The sequence below is a fragment of the Colossoma macropomum genome, unplaced genomic scaffold (assembly GCF_904425465.1).
Source record: "Colossoma macropomum unplaced genomic scaffold, Colossoma_macropomum, whole genome shotgun sequence".
NCBI lineage: Eukaryota > Metazoa > Chordata > Actinopteri > Characiformes > Serrasalmidae > Colossoma > Colossoma macropomum.
This window is the reverse complement of record NW_023494806.1, coordinates 18,464,721-18,491,539: the sequence shown is the minus strand read 5'-3', so window position 1 is coordinate 18,491,539 and position 26,819 is coordinate 18,464,721. Positions and strand designations below refer to the sequence as shown.

Genomic DNA, 26,819 nt, shown 5'->3' with positions numbered 1-26,819 from the left:
TAATCGCGGTACCATGCTAGTGTAGATTCAGTCTTACAGGACGAAAAACTACAAACTGTTCTCAACAAACCTTGATGATGGACTCCTTTGTAGACACCAGGCTGCTCTCGTCTTCGCAGCTTATTACCTTTCGCCCAATTTAAACAATTCCAACCGGCTGTTTTCCTGACCCAGCAGTTTTCTCTCCTACGACTGTTTTCCTAAGTATTTCATGCTAGACTAGCCGCTACACGAATCGTGATCACGTTCTAGTGGCGTGAAGAGCTCAGCCAATCGCATTCGCCGCTCAACACGGTTATCCAATCAGAAGTGCAAAACAAGAGCGGCCAATCAAAACGCAGGCTGAAAAACATTTGGTTGGGGGCAACCACGCGTTAATCAAGCACTGTGCGCTCCGAAGAGAAAGTAGCAGGAGCAGTAGCAGCATTCAGTGCACTGGCTCGGAAGTAGGTCACTTAGATTGAGCATCGCAAACTAAAGTATCTGAAATACTTTTACTTTACAGCTTCAACACTCAGAAAGCACTGTGCACACCATGGAGAAGAAAAAGATTATTAACTTTGGTGCCGGGCCGGCCAAACTGCCACCCTCCGTAAGTCTTCCACATATTTTCATTCAAATTAGCATCTGTTGTTCATTCGAGGAGCTTTATTTTTCTACGGAGCTTAAGTCAGCTTCTTAAGTGCCAGTTTCTTGTTCGCATTTTCCCGTTCCACCTTAAATGGTGCAGCAGTACATGTAACTGCTGCACCATTTAGGGTGGAACGTGAAGATTCGAACAAGAAGCTGGCGAATAGGAAGCCAGCTTCTGCCTCGTTATTTTCTCTCTCTTTGGTACTGCTTGTTACTTCTAAGCACACTGCGTTAGATTGTGTCACCCAGACCTGCAGGAATTTTGTCGTTGTTTACTTTGACCCAGCAGCTTTGCTGGCGAGCTCTGAATTGAAAGTAGCTCGAGCGGAGCTGGAAACAAGGTCGGTTTTTCAAGTTGAGTGCGAGGTGGTACTTGTGGGTGTTGATGATGTTGCATCAGCCACTCATTCTTCTTGCTTTAGGGGCTCCTTCAGCACTGATGTACGCAAGATTTGAATACCTGCCCGTGTGCTGCCTGTGCGCTTTTGCCTGAGACTGTTTCGACGGTAACACTGATTTTCTGGAATAGAAGAAGATTCAGTGGCGCTTTAATTCGCGCATCGTTCTCGCACCTCTCTGTGACGTAATCGAAAACAAAGACAAATAAACTGAAGAGAAAGTGGAGATTTCGCCGTTGCAGATTACAGGCAGATGAGGGCGGATAACAGTAATGGTACTTTCTACCCGCTACCAAGTAATACTGAGGCAAACGTCCTGATACCACTAATTATTTGTATTTCTGCAGTGAAAACCAGCACACGTGGACACCAGAAGTATATTTAAAATTTACAGTAGTATTACTGTCATAGGACATTAAAGGGCCCATATCCTACGTTTTATCTTTAATGTTTCATTAATGACCGTGTGCTCGTCAATGTCCCAAAAACAGTCGTAATTTTTTTTACATGACCATTTCCAACCTCTCCTTATTCCTTAAAATTAAGATGTGTTGGTACTGTGTCTTTAAGACCAATATGTGTAAGTGACACCTGTTCTGAGTGGCAGCACCTCATTTAAATATATATATATACACACACACATATACACTCAATGAGCACTTTCTGTGGTGGGTGTTTAGTAAGGATCTAGTTTAGTCCAAGTGGAAGTTAGGGGTCCATCAGTGTGTTCAGTAATCTGAGCCCCTTGAGCTTAATGACAGCTCTTCTTGCCACCTGGACGTATTCAGGAGCCGCTTCTTCATTAGTAACAATTAACACAGGATTAACCGGTTTTTAAAATGTCACCAATAGAATAAACACATGGCAAAGTAAACGAGTGGAATGAAACATAAAATGAAAGAGAAAGTGCTGCAGGTACATAATCAGAGTCAGTGTCATGGCATACCACCTCTTTAATTTATGCAGATGTTTTGGTAGGGAGCCAATAAAACAACGGTCTTCGGCAGCTTGTGAGCCAGCGGTTGCGCTTGCAGGCAGAGTTTGAGGTCAAGCAGTAAGTGCACTGTTCCCCCTACTGACCAAACTCAATAGTGTTAAAATTACGTAGGGCTGGAAGAATAATATGTGCAGAAAACAAAACAACTTTTTTTTTTTTTAGGATAGTAATGTGATTATTTTCCTAAAATAACATTTAAATGCTGTATTTATGCAGTGAACGAGATGCTTCTGCGCTGTTTGTATTTTGTATTTTGTATTCAAAGATCAGATTTGTCCAACTTTGATGAATAACGGCTGTTTTAACTGTTTGTCCCCTAGATTTCATATTTTTGTTGAATACCATGCAACTGATACCGCTGGTAATCCCTTGGTCAAATTATTATACATTCACTGATCATTTTATTAGATACACTGTACTAGTACTGTGTAGGGCCTCCCTTTGCCTTTAAAACAGCATCTGTTCTTCGTGGCATGGATTCTACAGGATGTTGGAAACATTCTTTTGAGACTCTGGTCCATGTTCACATGACTGCATCATGCATTTCCTGCAGATTTTTCAGATGCACTTTAATGCTGTGAATCTCCTGTTCCACCACATCCCAAATGTGTTCTACTGGATTCAGATCTAGTGTCTGTGAAGGCTACTGAAGAACACTGAACTCATTGTCCTGTTCATGAAACCAGTTTGAGACGACTTTTACTGTGACATGGTGCATGATGGATGTTGTCATTAGAAGATGGTAAATTGTGACCATGAAGGGATGCACATGGTCAGCAACAGTACTCAAACAGGCTGTGGCATTCAAGCCTAGATTCTTTTGTATTAACAGGCCCAAAGTGTGCCAAGAAAACATTCCCCACACCTTCACACCACCTCCACCAGCCTGGGCTGTTGACACGAGGCAGGTCCATGGGTTCATGCTGTTTGTGCAAAAATTTGACTCTACCATCTGTGGGCCTCAGCAGAAATCAAGGTTCTTCAGACCAGGTTATATTTTCCAGTCTTTATCAGTTCAGTTTTGTTGCCCATTGCAGCCTCAGCTTTCAGTTCCTTCCTGACAGAAGTGGAACCCGACGTGGTCTTCTGCTGTTGTAGTCCATTCACCTCAAGGTTCAACATGTTGTGCATTCGGAGATGCTCATGTCTAACTCCTGGAGATGTCTAACTCTGCCGACCAGAAGTGTAGTCTACATAATGCATTGGTATACATGATGTACTTGTATTTGTGTACAGTTAACAAGATACTACTTGTTTTTTCCAGTATCTATATTGAATCTTTGAGGAATAGTTAATACCAGTACCTGTCTGATTTTTTTTTTTTCTCCTCAAAACCTGCTAAACTTTAAAATGAGTTATTTGTAGTTGGTGGGCATCTAAAAGTATACTGTATTAAACAGCATACACAGATATTTTTTAAATGTAACTGGAAACACAGATGTGCTAAATTATTTAAGCACATTTTGAGACTGTACTTGGCCAATACTACGACTGTGAAATTGACACAATAATAGAAAATAAGAGATTAACACCAAACCTAAAGTCTGAACAGCCAAAGAAATAAAGTTCTTCCTTACTATTTATCAGACCGGCTAACAAATTGAAAGCAAAGCTTTAAGGTGTTCTAGAAATGCAAGTCACATACGTATTTTCACAAACGCTTGCTAGGAGCTGTTGCCAGGTTGCTAGGGCCCAGAATAAAATGTGCCTTTTAGAATCCTGTTCTTTATGTGTTTCATATTATTATTTCACATTATTTGTTTCATTGCATGTTTCAGAACCTGGTCAGTGTTGCCAGACTGGGCAGGAGGCCTTGGAATAGCATTTTATGCTAGTTGTTATCACAACATTTTTTATCAGTGGTGTTTTTCAATTACTATGTAGTATTTTTTAGTATGTACATATGTAGTACAAATATGATTAAACATTTTTCATTGAATCATTTAGGTGAAACATTTTTCTTGGCTTTCTTTATTTTTGTAGACTATTGTTGATGATAATTTCTAAAATATTCAAAGATGAAAATTTAGTTGTAGCCTTAGTCACATTAAGGCAAAAGACTGGATTTGTGTCTTTTCAATCTGGTAGCGTGAACATAGCCTTCTGTGCAGTGTGCTTTGTATCTTTGTCTGATTGAAAGACACTCCACTAGTTCAAGATTTCTGGCAGAGATGTGGTTTTTATATTTATTTATTTATTTTATTTTTTTTCAGGGGTTCTCTCTGTTTGGTGCCCCATTAATTTCTTTTCTATTCTTGGCAAGATTTTGAATCCCTGCTGAGGGAAGTACTTTTTGTTTGTTGTTGTGCAACTTGGCCGGTGTCCCGAAAGGCTGAAGAGTTTCTTTTTAAACCTCATTGGGCCACACAGCTCTGCCACAAATCCGTTGGCAGGGAAAAATGTCCAGATGGTACATTTTTGCATCAATGTTGTGAATTATGTTATATGACCAAAAGTATGTGCATGGCTGACCATTGGAGTTGGGCCCCCTTTTGCAGCTGTATTTGCCTCCACCTGTTTGGGAAGGCTTTTCACAAAATTTTGGAGTATTTCTGTGGGAGTTTATGTCCATTCAGTCAAATAAGCGTTTGTGAGGTCAGCCCCTGAGAAGGCCTGGCTTGGAATTGACATTCCACTTTTATCCCAAAGATGGTCAGTGGGGATGAGATCAGGGCTCTGTGCAGGCCACTGGAGTTCCTCCACACCATGCTTGTTAAACGGTGTCTTTCTACACAGGGTCACTATCATGCTGGAACAGGAAAAGGCCTTCCCCATAGTGTCTTTCTATCCTGTAGCATTAACATTACACTTCACTGGAACAAAGGGGCCAAGCCCAAATTCTGAAAAACAGTCCTGATCATTATTCCTCCTCCACCAAACTTTACTGTTGGAACTGTGTATTCTGGTAGGTAACGTTCTCCTGGCTTCCGCCAAATCCAGATTTTTCCATCAGACTGTGAAGTGAAGTGTGATTCATCACTCCAGAGAACACGTTTGCAGTGCCCCAGATTTCAGTGGTGATGTGCTTTACACCACTAAAGCCGAAGTTTGGCATTGGGCATGTTGATCTTAGGCTTGTGTGCAGCTGCTTGGCCATGTAAACTCATTTCATGAAGCTCCTGATGCAGAGTTATTGTGCTGATTTTGTTTCCAGAGGCAACTGTAGTGAGTGATGTAACAAAGGACCGGCTAGTTTTACCCCACCTCCCGTGAGTTTGCGTGGTCTGTTCTTCATGGCTGAGCTGTTGTTGCTTCTAGACACTTCATTTCACAATAATGGCACTTACAGTTGACATTGACTGATCTACCAGGGCAGGAATTTCAAGAACTGTGGAAAAGATGGAATTCTATGACCGTGCCATGTGTAAAGGCATTTAGCTCTTCAGTACGACCCATTCTACTGCCACTGTTTGTCTATGGAGACTACAAGGCTATGTGCTTAATTAAATACAAATGTTAGCACTGGGTGTGGCTGAAACACCTGAACTCAGTAAGTAGGAGGGGTGTTCACATACTTTTGGCCATATAGTGTGTGTCTTAGTTCCTACCGATGAGCCTTATGGGAATGGTTGTGGTTGTTTTTTGTTTATTTATTCCCACCTTTAGGCAGTGGAGACAGTAAACAGTGTTCCTTTTTTCCATCAGGTTTTGCTCCAAGCACAGAATGAGCTGTTGGATTACAGTGGCATTGGAATTAGTGTTCTTGGTAAGAGGCCATTTTGACATGAAATTGCTTAGCTAATATGTAACTACTGTTATTAATGATTCTTTTTAATATCTAGAAATGAGCCACAGGTCAGCAGATTTCATCAAGATCGTAAACACCACAGAAAATCTTTTCCGTGAACTTCTGTGAGTTTTTAAGTTTTATAATTGAGTACAGTTTACACCACCGATCACAAAATAACTGTTAACATCTGTGTATTTTTATTCTTGCTCTTTTACAGAAACATACCTGAAAACTACAAGGTATTGTTTCTTCAAGGCGGTGGAACAGGGCAGTTCAGCGCTGTTCCTCTGAATCTGATTGGTCTGAAGGAGGACAGATGTGCGGATTATGTCGTGACTGGAGCTTGGTCTGCAAAGGCTGCCAAAGAGGCAGAGAAGTACGGCAAAGTGAATGTGGTTCACCCAAAACTGGACAAATACACCAGTGAGTTACGAAGAAGCATTCAGCTTATCTTCTTGAACACTAGAGGGTGCTGTATGAAGTGATTTGTGATTTGCAGATTAGATTAGAGTGGTGTTGAGTGAAGATTAGAGAGAACTCAGCCATTTGCACGTCAGTCAGCTGATCAGGTAATGTAGTACTTCTTGGCATCCAGAACGATTCAGTATGTTTGGTAACTTAAAAAGGCACATATTTTCTAAAAGAGGCTCTTGTCAAGAGCATAACAGCAAATATACTGCATTGCTATGAAAACTTTTTGAAGGTGCCGAAACTGTAAAAGGACCAACACAAGCATATCTTACTTGGCAGTCCAAGTTTGGCTGTTTTTCTGTCTTTCTCCTCTAATGATAAAGCAGATATAAATTAAACAGCTTCTGTGTGGTCAGTTACATCATTTGATGAAATTTGGTATTGCAGATATTACACATTAACAGTACAGTCTTCAGCTGTCTCAGATACAGAGACCTAAAGCAGCTCTTCACATGTAAAGCTGCAACAACTATATATGTGATATCTCTATTGCTGATACACACTGACCGGCCACTTCTTTAAGTACACCTCCTTGTTTCTACAATCTGTGTTCATTTTATCAGGTGCATTTTGTAGTTCTACAATTACAGACTGTAGTCCATCCGTTTTTCTGTATAATGTGTTAGCCCACTTTCACTGAATAACTGTACTGTATTCTGTACAGTCATTTTGGTAATTAAAATGATGAAAAAATGTAATGGAATTCACTTTCTAAAACTTCAATATAATACTGTAATTTTTAATTATAAAACTTTTTGATCTCAGAAATAAAAAAGAAATACTTCCCTTCCTTTCAGGTATCCCAGATAAAAGCAGTTGGTCACTGAATCCTTCAGCATCCTATGTTTACTACTGCTGCAATGAAACGGTCCATGGTGTTGAGTTTAACTTTATTCCGGATACCAAGGATGCGATTCTTGTCTGTGACATGTCGTCAAATTTCCTGTCCCGACCAGTGGACGTTTCAAAGGTTTGCATTTACATTCTAAAACTTTCTCTTTTTATTATTCTCTTGTTTGGGATGCTGTGCAAAATGGAAATAAAAACAGAATGCAGTGGTAGGCGAATCATTTAAACCCCACATTAGATTTAAATTAGCACAAAGACAACATATGCTGAAGTGGAGAAAGTTTGTTTTTATCTATGCTCATTTTTTTAAAAAATTGGGACAGGGACATCAAAAGACTGGTTAAAAATAGCAATTCTCAACCTAAAATAGCAAAGAACTTGGAAATTTCATCGTCTATGGAGTATAATATCACTGAAAGATTCAGAAAATCCGGAGAAATCCCTGTATGCGAGGAACTAGGCTGAAAACCAATATTGGATGGCTGTGATCTTCGCCCCCTCAGGTGGCACTATATTAAAACGAAGTGATTCTGTAGTGGAGGTCACAGCAACACTCGAACACTTCTGAAAGCCACTGTTTGTCAACAATTTGTTGCTGCATCCGAGTTAAAACTGTACCATGCAAAGAAGAAACCATATATAACTCAGAAACGCCACCACATTCTCTGGGCCAGTTCATTCAAGATGAACTGAGGTGAGGTGGAAAGGTGTCCTGTGGTCTGACAAATCAAAGTTTGGAATTCTTTTCGGTAATCACGGATGCTACGTCTTCCGTGCAAAAGAGTAGAGATACCACCTGGCTTGTTATCAGAGCTCAGTTTGAAAGTCAGCATCCCTAATAGAATGGGGGGTCATTAGTGAACATGGCGCTAGTGACTTGTACATCTGTGAAGGCACCATTTAAATCTGAGTGATCTATGCAGATTTTGGAGCAACATATGCTGCCAGCCAGATGACGTCTTTTTCAGGGAATTATTTCAGCAAGACAGTGTCAAACCACATTCTGCATGTATTACAACAACAGGACTCTATAGCAAGAGTCCAGGTGATAAACTGGCCTGCCTGTAGTCCAGACCGGTCACCTACTGAAAACATTTAGCACATTATGAAATGAAAAGTACGACAAAGGAGACCCTGAACTGTTGACATCTAACTGCTGAAATCCTATATCAAAGAAGAATGGGAAAACATTTCACTTTCAAAACTACAGCAGTTGGTCTCCTCAGTTCCCAAATGCTTACAGTGTTGGTAAAAGAAGAGGCGATCCAACACAGTGGTAAACAAAAAAAAAAAATTCTCAGTTTCGACATTTGATGTTGTCTTTGTATTATTTTCAATTAAATATAGGCTTTAAAAGATCTGCACATCATTTATACTGCTTTTATGTACATTTTGCACAGCATCCCAACATTTTTTGGAAACGGTTGTTTCACATATTTATTTTTATTGGTTAATTTATTTGTATTTATTTGCTTCTGCTCCAAGTTTGGGCTCATATTTGCAGGCGCACAGAAAAACATAGGATGTGCTGGAGTCACTCTTGTCATCGTGAGGGAGGATTTGTTGGGTAATGCCCTGAAGGAGTGCCCTATTGTACTGGATTACCAAGTGCAAGCTGGAAATAACTCTCTCTACAACACGCCCCCTTGCTTCAGGTAAATCTGAAAATGAATTCCCATTTCAGGAACTTGATCTGGTGGTGCTGAAATGAGTCAGTATTTAGTAGGGATGCACCAATGCAACTTTTTCCCTCCTGATACCGGATCCTTGACTGTTGTCCAATACTGTGTACCGTTACTAACCCTCTTTAACCTAACCAGCTTATAAGTCCTGATATTTATACAGTTTCACTTTTTAAGTATTTTATTTTGGTAAAAGCTGTGTTCCTTGTCACTAAGAAAACATATCAGAACAATCCATCCTGTAGTGTGGGATGGTTATAAATGTAGCTTAACCAGTGATCCAGGCAACAGCCAGTGAGAAAGCTACTTGTACAAGTGGTTGGCCAAAAAAATTACTATATTAATTTATACCAAACAGCCACTTCATTACGTGCACCTCCTTGTTTCAGCAGTCACTATCCATGTTATCAGCTCCTCTTACTGTATAGGTATGCAGATACGGTGTCTGATCATATTGTACCAGCGCCACACACTAACACACCACTAGTCTGTGTCACTGCAGTGCTGAGAATGATCCACCACCCAAATAATACCTGCTCTGTGGGTGTCTTGACCATGGAAAAACAGGGTAAAAGGGGGCTAACAAAGTATGCAGAGAAACAGGTGGACTACAGTGTAACAGATTTACATCTGTTCCAGTAGTTGCATTTTGTGTTTGGTCATGAGGTAATGTAGGTTAATGAATCCAGGCCTCTAGAGGGAGCTAGTTCATCTTAGTGTCTCTAGTATTCCATATAAGGGTGGCAAAGAAGAAGTTGAGCAGCATGGTGACTCCAACAAACAAACTGCTGTTGTTGTGGAGAAGCTCCTGCTGTGCAACTTTCACAGTCCTTTGTTTGAAGAACTTCTATTCCCTTTTCATTCAGTAAATGTTGGATGTTTTTTTTTCTTTATCTTTGTGCTGGATACAAAACATTGTGTTGAGGCTTGTTTGGGGCTTATGCTAAAGCTAAGGTTTGTGTTAGCAGGCCACATTTTCAGTTTTTCAGTTGTAAATTAATTTGACAATACCTGTATTTGCAGAAGGACTTTTTTGGTGCCTATTTGTGAACTGCTGGTGGCAAGAGAGGCATGTGACACCTAAAAAGATTCAATATGCATGTGATGTGATGGACATTCTACTGTGGGATTAACTCATTATCACCCAGTTTCCACTCATCTCTGTTTTTCCAAAAAAAAGGACTGGTTTGACTTTTTTATAATACTTCGGGACTCTTGAGGAGGCCACAGGCCCATATGGACTCAAATTGATTCTTTTTTTTTCTCTTTTTGTATTTGTGTGTGGTGGGTTGAGGATTAAATTGCTTGTGTCTGTGTAGAGGTGGGATTTGTATTCCATATTAGCCTGTTCATCTTTACAATAACACCAGAAAAGGTACTCCACCTCTGTTGTATTTCTTATTTGCTTGTCCATTCATTCAGCATAGTCCAAGACGTTCTCGTTCCCTGTGTTTTTATATAAACTCGGTAGGAAAAGGGTCCTGCTGGGTCTTATAACAGTGTGTAAATGTAGAACTACAAAGTGTTCTTATGGTAAGTAGACCTGATAAAATGGACAGTGAGTGCAGAAATAAGGAAGTGTACCTAATGAGAGGCTGATCACTGTAGAACTTCGCATCACAAATTCACATCAGTGTTTGAATTTAATTGTTTGGTTTTGGTTTGGGGTTTTGCACTCCGTTCCCAAAGTTTAACCTTTATTTCACAAAATACTATGAACATTTCTGTTACGGCATATTTGGTATTTGCAGTAAATAATAATGTCACCTCTAGAGACACCGATTCAGTGTGTGTATATAGTCAACACAGTAACCTTTTTTTTTTTTTTTGGACTCAATCAAGTGAGGGCAGCAGTTGTTTTTTGGTTGTTAATATATTCATTGGCACAGCTCTAGCTTTTGCAAATGGGTCGACTGTAGTTTTGTGAAACCTGCTGTTTGTAAAGAAGGCTTCCGCAACACAAACACAATGTGAAATGAGGATGGGGCTCTTGATAACAGCTGTGTTGATATGACTGTGTCCTTTTTTCCCTCTGCTTATTTCTTCTTATTTCCTTGTTCCTCTGTTATGGTTTTACAGCATCTACATCATGAACCTGGTTCTGGAATGGATCAAGAATAATGGAGGCACAGAAGCCATGGAGAAACTGAGTCAGAAGAAGTCTTCTTTGATCTATGATGTCATCAACAGCTCCAATGGATTTTACTCGTTAGTGCACTTTTATTTGTCGCAAATGTTTACCTGTATCCTGTAAATGTCTGTTTTACAGAATAAAGTATTAGGGGTCGACTGATTGCGAGCCAATATTTATAATTTTTCTGATAATCGTAAACAGGATTAGACAGGCTTCGATGCAAGCAATATACTGGCTTGAACCAAAGCTGCCTCATGTGATCATTTGGGGAGCCCTTTATCTAATTAATTCATTTTTATTATTTTGAGAAGTTTATTTTTAGCTATTTAAAGTTTGTTTTAAAATGTTGTTTTCCAGATGATTATACTGTCTGGGTGCTCCAAGCATGTGGTTATGTTTCAGAAAGATTATTTAACTTTTTTTCATATTTTTTGTAGTTGTTATTCCGAGTTTTGTTTTATAAAACAAGTTTCCCTGCATCCATACCCTTTTAAATCATCATTTCCAGATCTTTATACAGAAGGGAAGCTCCATTCACTTTTGTTTTATTTGTTTAAATATTTAGTGTTTTAACAATTCATTTAACATTTGTTTCATTATTTCATGGCTCTGAAATAGTGTTTGGCTGGTAGTGGAACATTTTCTATCATTCTTTTGTTGTGCACACTTTTTTTTTCCCCCAAAAATACTGTCAGATGCCCTGTTGATGTGGATTGCCGTAGCCGCATGAACATTCCATTCCGCATTGGAAAAAGGGAGGGAGATGAAGCCCTGGAGAAACTTTTCCTGGATAAGGCTTCCAAACTTGGAATGATTTCATTAAAAGGACACAGGTATTTATACATACTGCACTGAAAATACCTAATATTTTATGTCACATTTTACTTCAGATTCAATTAATGTCGATATCATGGAAAACTGGATTTTCCTTGCAAGAGTTTATTGTATTATTAAAACAAGTTTCAAAATATACTATTCATCCCCCACATACTGTTCATTAGCTGCCCCTTTTGACTTTTTGACTGTAATGTCACAAACCTGACATATGACTGCCCATTCAGTGTCCAGCACTTTAGCTGCCCAGTGACACGAAAGTGATTCAGGTATTCCTGCAGACAGTCTGTTGTGCTGTTCCAAAGATCCACATATCTGAAGAGTGAGTGAAGTTTATTTATTTTTGGGTATGCTTTAAGACTTCAGTCTGAACTTCAGTTTGTTCCACTTATCATTTTACACTTTTTTTGAACAAATCAACATATATGGCAGCCAATCAGAAAAGAAGTCACAATCAGTGCACAAAAATAGTCCTGGGACTGTCTCTGAATACAGTGCATGTGTTGTTTATTTATTGCTTTCCAACATTGTCGTTTAATCATTTGTATTCATCAATAAAGTCATCACAACCAACAATAATGACCAGGTTTACTGTCTGAAATTGATCCTGGTGATGAACTGAAAACTTCAAGTAAAAGTACTGAAACGTTGCCCAGACAAACATTAGTGTCTCTTTCCTTTATGTAGGTCAGTATTCATTTTGTTGCATATTCATTCCTTTGGGTTTCTTCTAGGCATGGAGTGCATGAGTTTGCACAACGAATGCTTATTGTGCAAACTCATGCACACCATAACTGGCTTGTTGGATGTTCTTTTTAGATGCCCTAAGCAAGGCTGGTCCTGATCACGTCCTGTCTCTTTCCACCACTGCAGTACATTTATGATTTGTTTTTTGAGTTTACAGTGTATCTGTAATCTTTCTCACAGGCATTTTGTAACCAAACGCTCAGATATTTGATCCATTGTAGTGCAATGATGATGACACAATCAGGCTCCCACTGCAGTGGTGGGTTGTTCTGAGATCACAAAGCCAGAACTGATCCACCAAAGGCAGTACAACATTTTTTTGTTTAAAACACATTTCTAAAGTGTGATAACTAGTATATTTGAATGTTTTTCCTTTATTTATTTGTTGCACTAGTGATGACAAATGCAGGCTGAAATCTAAATAACTGAGATTTCCTGCTGCATTACTTCTGCTGTGTCCCAAACCACATACTAGCACACTATATAGTATGCGGAAAACAGTGCAGTAAATTTTGACTAGAAGTGCTCTCATTAGTGGTGTTGGTAAAATATAGAAGTGTGTGGACGCGTTTAACAATCCAGCAGCTCCAGCTGACTATAGCTTTGCTGTGCTGCTTGTTATCTGCCCGTTTAAACATTTCCAAGTAAAGGTTTAGTGCTGCGTTTGTTTAAAACAATCATGCTAAAGGTATTTTATGTCAACCATGAACCTTATGAATAGGAAACCAACTTTAGCTTCATATGTATGTATGTATGTAGTATGTATGTATGTGTTTGTTATTTAAGAGCTTTGGCAGGTTTGGTGGCCAACTTTAGTTTCCCTAAAATCTTACGCATAGGAATGTTCTGAAATTGAGTGGTATGCTGGTTGTACTTATCTAGCCCACCGGTCACGCTAATCTATTCCTCATAGAATTTTTTTTGGAGACTGCAGACTAAAATGTCCACCTATCTTTTCATCTTTACCATGGTCATTTATACCTTTCAACTTTACCATGGTCATTCTGTCTATTTGGTTTGGTCTTCATCCATCTGCAGGGTTGTAGCTGCAGCAACGGTGACGCGTTAAGCTGTTTCCAAGTTGCGGTTAGCCTATCAAAGTGGCAGCGGAGCACGTTCCTAATGATTGAATTATGAATTTATCTCGGTATTCAGATTTTCTAAAGCAACATCTTTAGAGTCGGGTGCGTTAGATGGTGGCTTTCCAGGAGCAGCTTTGGAGATGTTCATTTGGATTTGTTTTCAAGTATAATGGGGGATTTGATTAACATTTTCTGGCTTGCTATTGGTTAATTGGACCCAAAGTATTGATTGATTATGAAGTTATGATATAGCTGATATCATGTAATTTTAAATGTGGTAAACACATTTTTTACAATACATAACAAATTCAATAAATTAAAAAAAAAGATGGTAGTGTCCTAAAACTGCTTTTGAGCATTTTCAGTCTTGTATGCGCAGAAACAAAGCCTGAAAGAGGTGGGAAATTGGTCATATAAAAACGTATTATTTTGGTACATAAACCTCACACAGAGAACGTTGGTGAACTTCAGACAAAACAAGAAAAATATGGAACATGGCCATTTCAGTGGTGGTGATGTTAACTATTCACACTGTTTGCTGAAATTTTGGAAGATGCCAGCTGTTGTCCAAAACTCTTTTTAACCAGCATCAATTCACATTTGATCACTTTGTATGTGTAAACAAGCCCTACATGCCACAGCATAACGATCTGACGTTATTGGTTATAATCACTGATAAACGTCCAACTGGTGTGTTTTTTGACAGATCTGTTGGTGGGATACGAGCTTCTCTGTACAACGCAGTGACTTTAGAAGACACTGAAGTTCTCGCTGCCTATATGAAGGAGTTCCTAAAGGATCATCAGCCTAGTGAACTGAAGAACTAGACAAAGTCACGTTTACAAGTTACCTCAACCACTAATAACGGCTTTCTTGTTTGCAGCTGCTAGGCTGGTAATGTCACAATAGAATGTTTATTGCTGCAGTAGCTGTAATGTGAGTATAATATAGCTGTAAGTACATACACACGTCATCTTCCTCAAACACTAAGATTTTCCTGTAGGAACTGATATTGTTTAAGACCTCATGTTATCATTGAACAACACTACAATACCATGTCAGACACTGTGTTCGGAATAGGTTGTCACTCACTTACTGTCCTTAACCTGTGTCTAAGCTGGAAAACTAATATTTCTCCTAATAATAATAGCGTGCCTTAGCATATGTATACAAATGTGTATGTAAGTCTATCTATGTATCTGTCATTTTACAAAGACATTTGTACAGTATAGTTACCGTATATGTAAACACAGTAAGAAAGTTTTTAAAAAATAGTAATTAAAGTGGCTGATGAACCTCATGCCAAGTTCTTGAGTTTTTCCCTACATTGTTTAGAGTGAGCCTTCTGATGATGTGAATATACACTATGTCCAAAAGTATCCAGGCACCCCTTTTAATTAGCTGTGTTAAGATGCACCCGTTGTTAGAACAGTTGTTCAGTTGTGCAAACTTTGATTGTAAGATTGTAAAATTTCCATAGAAAAATATTGGTAATAGAATGGGATGCTCTGGAGCAGCCACCTGTGAAACTAAGGTCACCATGCCTTGTCAGCTGGAGGGGTATAAAGCCCCTTAGCACTGCACTTTGGAAAAGTGGAACTGCGTTCTCTGGAGTGATGGGGCTCCATCCAATACATTGGGGATGAGTTGGAGTACCAGATCTAACTAAGGCTTTTATGGCTGAATGCAAGTAAATCGTCACAGCAATAATCCAACCTCTGGTCTAAAGCTTACCCAGAATAGTAGACTGTTACTGCAGCAAAGGAGTGACAAACTCTATTAATACCCATGATTTCAGAAGAAAGGAGTTTTAGCAGGTGTCTACAAACTTTAGATATGTTAGGACTGGTTTCTCTGACCCACATTGAGTCTGATGTTGGACTAATTGGGATTTTATATTGTGGAACACCACTGATATTCTATCTAGTCAAAGACTAGCCTTGCATGTCTGTGAAAGCAGTTCATGATGTATTTAGCTAAGAGGGTGTGTACACTGGAAGCGGAGTTCATTTATTACCCTGTTGTCTGGCGTTAGACTTGCTCTTCATGATGAAATCAATAAATTGACTAACTTGACAAGTGTTTGACAATTATAACCATAATAACCTTAAATCATAACCATGTTAGCTGTTTCTAGGTTGGGAAAATACTTAAAAATGCATCAATATCCAATCATCCATTGTTCTCAAACACAAAGCAGCTCATGTACTTGGACTATCAGCATCTTCGTTACAATTTTATTAATATGCTGCTCCATTGCATTTGAAAGGGAATGCAAAATTATTATGAGGCAACATAGAAATATTGTGAGAAAAAGGGCCTTATGGCAAAGTTTGAAATAAAGAGAATTGTCCAGAAAGATGGAACAAGATGAGCAGGATAAGACACAAAAGACCATGTGTGCACAAAAAGGAGAACAGTTCAGCTTATGAAGAGCCAGAGTGGGAGCAAAGTGCACACTAGTCTAAAATTGGGGCAGCAGGCAAAACTTAATGAGCAAAACCCTAATAGGCTGATGGGAACTGTGAGGATGAAGAGGAGAAAAATAAGGAGCAAATGGAAAGAAATAGAAAGCAAGAAGAACAGTGAATGGCCAAGGAGATGCACTTCAATTCACAGAGGCATTGGAAGAACAGGACATTTGATAACAAGGATGACAAAAGCTCTAGAGGCAGTGGAGAAAGAATGGGCAGAGCGAGACGCTGGGTTCCTAACAACAGCGTCCTAGCAGAACATATTCAGAATCTTGAAGAAGCTAATCGGCAGCTGAAAGAGCAGCTGTTGGAGTGAAATAGCTGGACAGAGAGAACTGGTCAGCAGAAAAAGATGGTCAGTTCAGTTTTATGATTTACATGTGGGTTAACACAGAGTCAACCGTACAATGAAATGTGTTGGACGAATAAACAGGTCAGCTCAGCACTAAGAACATTAGTTATGTAGAAAATCACATATAAGAAGGAAAAAGATGGGATGAGGTATAAATAGAATATTTATTATGACATACGTAAATATCATAATATTTATTATTATAAATATTATGATATTTACATATGTGAAAAAAATTAATTTAAAACAGTGAAAGTGTATACAGCAGCATTGCACACTGGGTATGTATAATGTAGCAGCAGTCGGGTTCAACAGACCTGGTTCAGTAGCAGCAGTCATGATCGATAGTGCATTTTTGTGTAAACAGTGCAGTGAGCATGATACTCATGAGCAGACAGTGCATGGACAACACGATGGAGCTCTGCTCAAAGATCTAGAAGAACATGCCAAGTATAAGATCCAGACGAAACAGAAGGTGAAGCTGGAATGTGAATGCGTGCAGACGAGAGTGCACATTTAAAAAAGATGGATCTTCTAGGGTTCTTTAGTAAAAACAATGGTTCTATTTAGAACCATGAGTTCTATACAAAACCATTTCGTGCTTATGTTTCCTTAGATTGATGAAGAATGTGTGGTATATGGTTCTGTATAGCACCAAAAAGGGTTCTTCACAAGCTTGACATTTTCAAAAAAGCTTCTACATAGAACCGTATATTCTGCATCAATTTAAAAAACCATTTACCCATGCAAGGAGCCATTTAAGCACACTTAAACACACTTAAACACACTTAAAAAAGATGGTTCTTCAAGGCTTAGAACCATGAGTTCTATGTAGAACCGCTGCCTTGAAGAACCATCTTTTTGAAATGTGTGTGGAAAGATGTGTTGAGGTTGGCAAGTCCTATCACGGCTGAGCTAAAGAATGTACCCAGAAGCATGCCAAAGTCCAAATGAGACCATAATCAAGAAGGAGGGGATAGAATGTAAGAAGATGGAGAAAAAGATGGATAAAGAACTAAAAAAGGCAAAAGAAGGCTGAGGAGAAAAGAACAAAGGAGCCTCAGAAGGCCAAGAAAGATCTGAGTGATAAGAACACAGAGAAGAAACAGTTCTGGACAGGACTGTCTCTAATGTTAGAAAGGAGAGAAAGAATAAATAATAATAAAATAATGTCTCTTAAAATAATGTCATCACTGTCATGCAACAGCCTTGTATCTCCTTTTTTAAAACATATCTCATTTTTTTAAATAATATTTTTGCATAAATACTCCAGTTAACTCCAGTTACCCTTTGCAATGTGTTAAAATTTCATGAAGAACGTTAACAACAGAACTGGTCCAAAATTACCTGGACAAAAATCTTGTTACATTCACTTCAATTACAAGTTACAAATGTAACGAATGTTTTTTCTTCTCCTATAAAGTTACCATTTTGAAGATAAGAGGTTTTGTTCTGACACTGACAATGTGTAAAGTTGATTAAATGGTAACTTTAATGATGCACAGAATGTACAGTATGTTTCATCACCTAATAACTAAAAGCAGCTAATTTTTAATGCCAGTTATTCTAGTGCTAGTTTACATTTCAGTGCTCGCTTTTTAGCTTTATAGATTTGAATATCTGCCTTTTGCTAAATAAATAAACACTCATGTCTCACTCTTACTTTTGGGTTAAGCCCAAAAGAGCGATAATGTTTTGTTATTTTTAGTCAATTTCCTTTAGCTTATAAGTTTATTCTTTCCAACCGTATGTAATTAACGTTAGATAAATTTCACACACATTCTTGATTTTCATAAAGGAATACTAGCATATTTTGAAATTAAATTTTTTATTATTACCTTTTTATCTTTTCTAGTTATCTTTCCGTACCTCTCTACATCTTTGTTTACTTTTTTCGTAAGTAGTTTTTAATCTCGACAAATTGTTCATTTGCAAATTTAGATTAAAAAAAATCTGTCCCCTAGGACTTTTATTTACTACCGTAAATCATTTTTAAAAAATATATATTTGTGTATTGTTAATGTATATGTACGTAAAAGTGTATATGTATAATAAAATGAGTATATTCCAAAATGAAAACTGCGAGTTTCCCTTCACAACGAAGTTTCTCGACTGTTGCGTAGGCGTTACGTGTTGCGCCAAGGTGGATGTTAATTGGTCCATGGGACTGCCAATCAACCGAGCAGCCAATCGTGTTCGAGTTTTGTTTGTCGTTGGATGGGTCGCTGTTCTCTGGTGTTTACATCCAGTCCAGAGAACTTTAATCACTCAACATGTCTGCCTCCATAGCGAGAGCGACTGTGAAGGCGGTCAGCAGGCGAAAAATTTTGCCGACAAGAGCCGCTTTGACACTGGTGAGTGTTTCCTTAATGTCTAGAACGCACTCTGACGTTTCAGTACCGTTTAACAGAAGTCAAGACTAAAGCAAACGGGTGTGAGGGTGAATGTGCTAGCTAGCTAGGTGGCTAAGCTAAGCTGGGTTATCTAACGTTGGCACTGTCCGCTAAACTTTCTAGCTAGTTCTCAGAAAGGCTAACGGCTAATTAACGTTAGCTGCGTCTCAAAGTGTGAACATAAAGGCTCTTAAACGTGTCAGAGTCGTAAGATTTTTTTGGTTGGATTAGTTAAAGTTGGCGTCACATTGGCGGTGTAGTTTGATATTATGTGCTAGTTTTAGTCATGTAAAATTATTTTTGTTCCTTAAATTCAAGTAGCCTAACCAGAGCCAAATGAGCCTGATTTAGTTGCATATTATTTAGCGTTACTTTGTTTCTTGTGAATTGCCTCACATTGTTTTCATCAAAAGCAATTCTGATGTGAACATTTCAGCGTCTGTAAATGTTAAAATGTCTCTGTTACGAAAAATGACGATAGTTTTGCCCATTTCCTGAACTCGTAAACTAGAGATAACAGACATGCCTTCTAGGCATGTTACAGTTTTCTCAGCTAAGTACAAAGTAAATGCACCTTTCCGTGCAAGTGTAATTTGTATGTAAATGCAATTTAACCATAAAATTCCAAACTTTTTCTCTTCTGATGGGTGGAGTGTTGAGAATGGGAGCAGGCCCATCTGTACACAAGGCACTGGGTGATCTCTTGAGAGGGAAAACAGTGTAAACCATGTCAGTGCTTTCTCAGACACCAATTCTCAACCTAGCTTGGAAGTGGAATTCCACCGATTTTTCTTGCATATAATGTTGCATAATTATATCATTAAGATGCCAACAGTGTCATTCAGAGTGGTCTGATGTGAAGTGCTCAGTTCTAGAAAAAAAAACTTTTAAGTCGGAATTGTTCACAATGTTGATGAGGAACTAGATATCTAAAACGTTTAATGCCCCTAAAAGCTGAACTTACAGAAAATGGTTACGAGTGCATTGCCTGATGCCTGAGACATTCATTTATGACCTAAAACATTTTTAAAATCCAAAGAAAACTTTTCTTTCCCAGATTCACCCCTATTTGATGACTATAAATATACATGTAAACCCTCAAAGACTCATGTGGACCCACTAGTTATTTTGAATAGCAAATAATATGGCTATATTTCTGTCATAGAGATTGCCGCTCCTAGTTTCTATCACCAACGCTGTAAATAAACCAAATCTGTAAGTTTAGTGATGGTGCCATCATAACACACAACATCATCATGGAATTGCTTGTGAGAAATCTCTAAAACCGTGTCATTTGTAGCAATGACTTTTGTCCACAAGACTTTACATTATTGTTGTAATCAAGACTGATCAAAATCTTAATCATTGTGTGCAGATATCTAATGTCTAAACTAATGGAGCTGTTGGGAGTTTTGAGCACATATTTTATTAAACATTTATGTGCCTAGACTTCAAGTTACTATATACATTTGAAAGTGAACATTCACCATCTTCTAAGTGAATCACTTCTGTATAATGTCAATCTCTATTTCTCTTTCAGACACCTTCAGCTGTGAATAAAATCAAGGTACTTTTACAGGAGAAACCTGAATATGTAAGTAATCATAGTAAAATTGTTTATGGTTGCCTCAAATCTTTTTTGTTTGTTTGTTTATGAACTTTTTAATGTAAAATTTTTGCACTGCATCTAGATTGGGCTGAAGGTTGGTGTTCGGACCAGAGGTTGCAATGGCCTCACCTACACCCTTGACTATACAAAACAAAAGGACAACTCCGATGAGGAAGTGCTACAAGATGGTGAGTGATGAGCAGATGTGCCCTATTAAACATACAAAATCCAAGGTTTTACATGAAAATGAGAAGCCTGATGATTTTGTTTTGTGGTAGGCATCGACATTTGAAACATTTTGTTTCAATTTGAATATTGAAAATATCATTTTTAAATTAATAGTAATCAAATGTGTCAACAAGAAAATATTTAAAATGATAAATAAAGAACAAAATCACAAAAGGTTTAATGTTGGAAGTAACTCTTACTGGATTATTCAGTTGATTTAATCAGTTATCTTTGTGTTTAGGGGTGTATGATTTAACGCACTAGCAGCTGACCCACAGGATGATAACTGACAACTTCAGAGTGTGTTTCCATGAGTAGTAGAGTATTAGTATTTGAGTACTGAAATAACTATTTGATTATTTGCATTGCAAGTATATTAAACTTTGCAGTACGAAGCACAAACGCCTGAATGTGAGCCCAAATGTGTGACTGAGAAGGTATGGATAGTGCGTCTGGATCTGGTGTGACTTTTGCTAACTAGGCTAACAACTGAGTGTTGTCAGTAACGTCCTAAAAATTGTGTAAAATTTACTTTTTCGGCCAATACAACGTGTTGTATTGCTTACTGGCTATGGTTACTGTAGTCTGTTATTGTTGTTATGCTTATAAAAACGATCATGAAAAGTTTTTTCTATTTTTAATAAATTTGATATATCCACAATGGTAAAAATAATTTAAGCCCCCGTTCATTTTTCATGAGGAAAGGTGCTCTGGGTGTGGAAGGCTAAAACATGGGTTTATCTTCCTCACGCTGTCTCAGAATGTTCTTAAGCCATGCAACATATCAGAGCTGATATAGAACATGGACTGCTCATTAAAAGACGCTAAAAGAAACAAAGATTTAAGACAAACATGTTGTGATGTTAAAGTTGTCAGTAGTGCATTTTATGACAGTTTGTCTTCTGACATTTAAATCATCGCGCCAACTTGACTGGCAGTTGCAATAAATGCAGTCTCTCTGCGATTCACAAAGCTATAGGTAATTGGCTCAAGCCTAACGTGTACTTCAAACCTCTGGCAACACCTTAATCAAGAAGACAATGCCACATGTTGGATTGTGTTTAGTGGGGGTAGAAATAAATATAGCAAACTTGCACACATGTAAGTGCTTCATTTTACTGTGTACAGATACATATATTTCATTGAGTATACGTACCTTGTTTGTACACTTACTGTCCATTTTATCAGCTCCGCTTACCATATAGGAGCACTTTGTTGATCTTCAATGACAGACTGTCGTCCAGCTGTTTCTTCTTGTACTTTGTTACCCTTAAACCCTGTTCTTCAATGGTCATGAATCCCACAGGACCACCACAGAGCAGGTATTGTTTGGGTGGTGGATTATGTGGTCTACTTGTTTATAGCCTAATCTAGCCGTAGTGCAAAGGCTGCCACATACTGCTGAGTAAGTCACTGCCAGCGAGAGTAAATAGACAACAGTAAACAAGATAGCATTGGGAGTTGGAGCTGATGAAATCACCATCATGTAAAGCTGCACGTAGCCTAAAGACTGTGTACCTAACCTGGAACTGAATAAATTGGATCACTAATTTTGGTTATGAAAACAATGAATAAATCACTGGAAATAGGTATGTGCAATATATTGTTGTTGCTGTTATTATTATTGTGATAAATTATGCCACAGTAAACTTTTGTAATTATATCATGGGTATCATTGGTACTGAGTAGGGATGCATTGTGCCATCAGACCAGAACGAGTACATGGCTTTTTTTGGTATTTGTGATACTGAAGTGCAGAAAAGCGCTTCTGTACAACTCTAAGTAAAATACATTTAGTAGTTTTGAGACCCACTCCACATCTGTCTCTTTCAAGAGCAGTGTCTGTAGCACAGTGACACTCGGAATCCCATCTGAAGCTAATGCATTTGAGGCACTCGACATACATTTTGTTGGAGTCTTGCTGGCTGGTTGCGCTGTAGTTGAATGTTCTTTGGTGACTCACACTGTATGTTTGAAAAGACCATTGTACAAGGATAAAGTGTACAATTTATATACTCGCACTGTACGAACATTGGTCTGGTTGACGTAAAAGGCAGCCAATACAAACAGCTCTGTCTGTAAACAACTTCCAATAAAGCTGTTTCATTCAAAACAACATCCAAGGACTGAATTAGAAACCAAGCTATAGCAGCTTTGCCAACTAGTGCTACAACTGTGCACTGAAACTAAAAGCAAGCGGTGATGTGCTTAAAAATGGGCTAAAATCACATGTCTGGAAGGAATAATCCAAGACGGAATGTTTAAATTGACCCACGACTTTGTGTCCAACCTCCATGGAATCAGCAACACTTCTGTGTGTGCAGACCCTCGTTCACTGCCAGCTTGAGTTGTTTGTTCATTAGAGTGCCATCATATATGCTTACATCACACGGTAGCTTCTGGTATCGGTTTCAGTTTCTTTTAATGAGGACAAGTACCGGTAAATGAGTACGGTGTCAGGCCGAAGTCACAGCTTTGAAGAGAAAAAAGGCAATTTATCATCTTAAAAAACAGTCCACAGATGAGCCTAAGCACAATTTTAAATGTTGATATAGGAAATGAAATGAGAACATTTTGTTGTTTTTATTTTTTTTATTTTTTATTTTTTTAAATCATTTGCCCAGAAATCCAAAGGCAGAAAAGATTCCTCAATCAAAATGACAGCATGTACGAAGTGCACTGCTTCAAGCTTGTAAGCTTTTAAGCCTACATTCTGCTGCTTGCTTTACAAAAACACACTTGGAACATTTTCACTTGGGCAAACAAAAACATTGCGAAAACCTGCTTTGGTGCCAGGCTGATTCAGGCAGGCCTGTAAAAGAATTGTTTGGACTTTTCTTGACGGTACCACTCAGTGGCTTCAGCTTAAAGTCTTTCAGGAAATTAAACTTAATAGCCAGTAGTTTAAAAGATGTTGACAACTAGAGAACTTTTTTCAGTGAAATCCCAGGGTGTATCTACGACTACAATCAATTCAAGAGTAAATAACAACCGGTGTAAAGCAGGGCTGGGACAACTTATTGATTCATCAGTAGTTATTGGTAACAACCGTGAAATAACAAAAGTAGAATTTATTTTTCCCTTCTGCACCATCAGAAACAGTATTGCTCCTTCCTAATGTTGGTTTAGTGCTTAGTGGCGTGGCCATGAAAAGTCATGAGCTCTGATGTAAATGCTGGGTTTAGTGCTAAAATGTTTGTTTGTTTATTTATTTATTTATTGGGGGGGGTGTATAAAACGTGAGACTCATGAGGCTTTATTGCTGCTCTGGTGCAAATGGAAACTGTCCTATATGTCCCTTATTATTATTTATATCTTATTTTATTAATGTATGTATACCAGTTGTTAGATTTCTCCTCCTGTTTGTATTCCGCAAAGTGGGATTTCTGTTAGCCAGATAACTTTAGCCCAAAGAAGAGGACTATGTGGAATGTCCCTCAGCTCTTTTCCGATTGTACAGGCTTGACTTGGGCCTAAGTTAACTGGCTAAACTAAGAAATCCAGCTTTGTGAAATACCCCAAGGCAAAACTGTTCAGGATGTGCAGACTGTTTTCTTACAGCCTTTTAGTGCTTGCAGTGCTAATGTAAGGAGCTGTTAGTGTTTCATTTATTTTTGTTTTGCACATATTGAATGGTGCTTTTGTAATTTGGTATTTTTGCTATTTGCTGAGCTTTCTGTTTACACAAAAAAAAGAACACAGTGTCTTCCACTGTGACAAATCATTTTATACATTTGTCGCCGAATTTATCGCTTCTCAGATCGTCATTGTGGTATTTAACAGTTTTATCAACCATCACATTTTATGTCCATATCATGCAGCTGTACTATAAAAAATAAATATTTGTCTTGTCTTTTTCAGGTGTGAGAGTTTTCATTGAGAAGAAGGCTCAGCTGACCTTGTTGGGCACAGAGATGGATTTTGTAGAGACGAAACTGTCCAGCGAGTTTGTGTTCAATAATCCTAACATCAAAGGAACGTGTGGCTGCGGGGAAAGCTTCAACATCTGAACCTCTTTGCATGCTGAGCTACACATAGAGCCCCCTTTCCTTTCCTGCCATGTATTATCCTGCAGGACAAACCCAGCCCCATTCCCAGAGCCAACATCAAGAACCACATTGTTGCTTAAATGGCAATAAAAGACTTGAGGGATAGACTAAGTGGAAATGAAACAAAAACAAAGCTCAATGCAAGTCACTAAACTCCTTTGAGCTATGCTTGGTTTTGATGTTGAGGGACAGAAGATCATTTTCAGATGTTTTGGTTGCAGCACAGGAAGCTGAGGTCCAGTCGTGTGTAAAGGATAAGTAATGTGCACTGTGGGTCAGTATTTATTTTCTTGTCCATAACGTGAAATGATAGCTGTTGATGTACATTCATTCTTTAGTTTTAGGAAGATTCTGACGTGTGGTGCTCAGTGTGTGCAGTGTGCTTCTTCGGGGCCATCATAATGGAAGGTAGGCTGTGGCAGTAATGAGAATGAGACAGTGCTTGGCACCCTTTTACAACAGTTATGACATTTACTTGAGCCACAATTCAATTTGGCACTGAACTGGACACTTCATTAGGTGTCTACACTTATTGTACAGTTTAACAGGTCTGCGTTGTAGTGCTGCAGTTACAGATTGTCGTCCGTCTGCTTCGCTGCATAATTTGTAAGCATTACAAATTATTACAGGTATTATTTGGGTGATGGGTCATTCTTAGCACTGCAGCGACACTAACATGGTAGTGATATGCTAATGTCTGTTATGCTGCTAGGCCTGTTACATGAGATTTTAACCACCTAATACCTGCTGTATAAATAGTTGCATTTATCAGTTTGTCTTTGTGCATTGTATGCATCCATTAAGTAAAAGTGGTCAGACTGGCTGATTAGCTGTCAATACTGTCAAGCAGCTCCCAACTGACAATAGAGCTTCATCTCAAACAAACAGTACTCACTGCTGCACTCTGTAGGTGTTAAAGGACTGGTCAGAAGTTCTTGTAAGATCCAGAGCACCCTTAGGCAAATTATATGTTTAGTTGATTTTCTAAGTGAAAATAAGTTTCATTTTCTACAGGGAACAAACTTTCTAATGCATTTTAATGCACAGTTACAATTTATTTGCTGATTTTAACATCGGACATAAAATGAAACCTAAAATATGGCCTGTGCAAAAGTTATGGCACGTTTTATATGTCATGTTATATTTTTTCCAATATTTTAAACTTAGCAAAAATATACCAAATATATGCCATACCTATGTTTGTGTTCTATGGAGGATGTGTTAACTTATTTTCACTTTTTGTACAGGGCTGTTTAGACTTTTGTGGAAAGTGGTTATTTAAGCGGTCACCTTAAATTATTAAAATATCAAGTAACTGTGATTAGATGATGTAATAATTATCAGGCCTATCTGCAATGAGTGGATTAGACAACAGTGTACATTCATTGTCCACTCTGAAAGCTCATCCGTTGCTCCACAGTTTGTGTTAGTCATCCTCTAGTTCTTCATCAGTGGTCACAGGATGCTGCCCACAGGACGCCGTTGGCTGAATGTTTGTGGTTGGTGGACTATTCTCAGTTCAGCAGCGACACACTTGTTTAATAACTCCAGTAGCACTGCTTCATAGCATGTCAGTGTCACTGCAGTGCTGAGAACGATTTTCACCTGAATAATACCTGCTCAGTGGTGGTCATGTGGGAGTCCTGCCCACTGGTGAATGGGGTAAAGGAGGGCTAAGGTATGTCGAGAAACTGATGGACTACAGTCTGTAACTCTAGAACTGTAGTGTGCATGTATATAGTAAATGGACCTACATATAATACAATACAATGTAGGAGTCCCTAATAAAGCAGCCAGAGTGTGTTTTTTGTTTTCCAGTTAAAGCATTTCACAGACAGTTGTCCTGGAAAATAACTAGCCAAACATCACGCTTCATCCACATAAACCTGTTTTTAGATGCAGGTAAGCGTCATGCACATCACTGCCTGTAGAGAGTAATGTAAATCTGCTTAGGTTCTCATAGAAGTTATTAAAGTGATGATTTGAATTGGATTTGTGTTGTTTCTGGAACTCAGCACAGGAAGAGCTTATGTTTTAAAGAGTCTTTGTAAAATCTCATCTGTGGTTGTAAAAACTAAGGATGCTGTGTGTGTGTATATAGAAAGAATGTAAACTCTGTCTTTTAACGCACAATAAATGTACAGTTATATGCATAAA

The 26,819-nt window shown here is 38.4% G+C and overlaps 2 protein-coding genes across 2 annotated transcripts; both read left to right on the top strand.

The window, feature by feature from the left end:
• Positions 1 to 371: 371 nt before the first annotated feature.
• psat1 (phosphoserine aminotransferase 1) lies at positions 372 to 14,857 on the top strand. The gene is made up of 9 exons (XM_036597945.1): positions 372 to 592; positions 5,674 to 5,734; positions 5,811 to 5,880; positions 5,976 to 6,181; positions 7,027 to 7,199; positions 8,564 to 8,733; positions 10,840 to 10,968; positions 11,590 to 11,727; positions 14,264 to 14,857. Exons 1-9 carry the CDS (start codon positions 536 to 538, stop codon positions 14,382 to 14,384), a joined length of 1,125 nt encoding a protein of 374 aa, XP_036453838.1. The 5' UTR covers positions 372 to 535; the 3' UTR covers positions 14,385 to 14,857.
• Positions 14,858 to 18,609: 3,752 nt separating this feature from the next.
• On the top strand, positions 18,610 to 26,819 carry isca1 (iron-sulfur cluster assembly 1). The gene is made up of 4 exons (XM_036597976.1): positions 18,610 to 18,737; positions 20,317 to 20,370; positions 20,468 to 20,573; positions 24,475 to 26,819. The coding sequence occupies exons 1-4, from the start codon at positions 18,657 to 18,659 to the stop codon at positions 24,621 to 24,623; spliced, it is 390 nt and encodes a 129-aa protein (XP_036453869.1). The 5' UTR covers positions 18,610 to 18,656; the 3' UTR covers positions 24,624 to 26,819.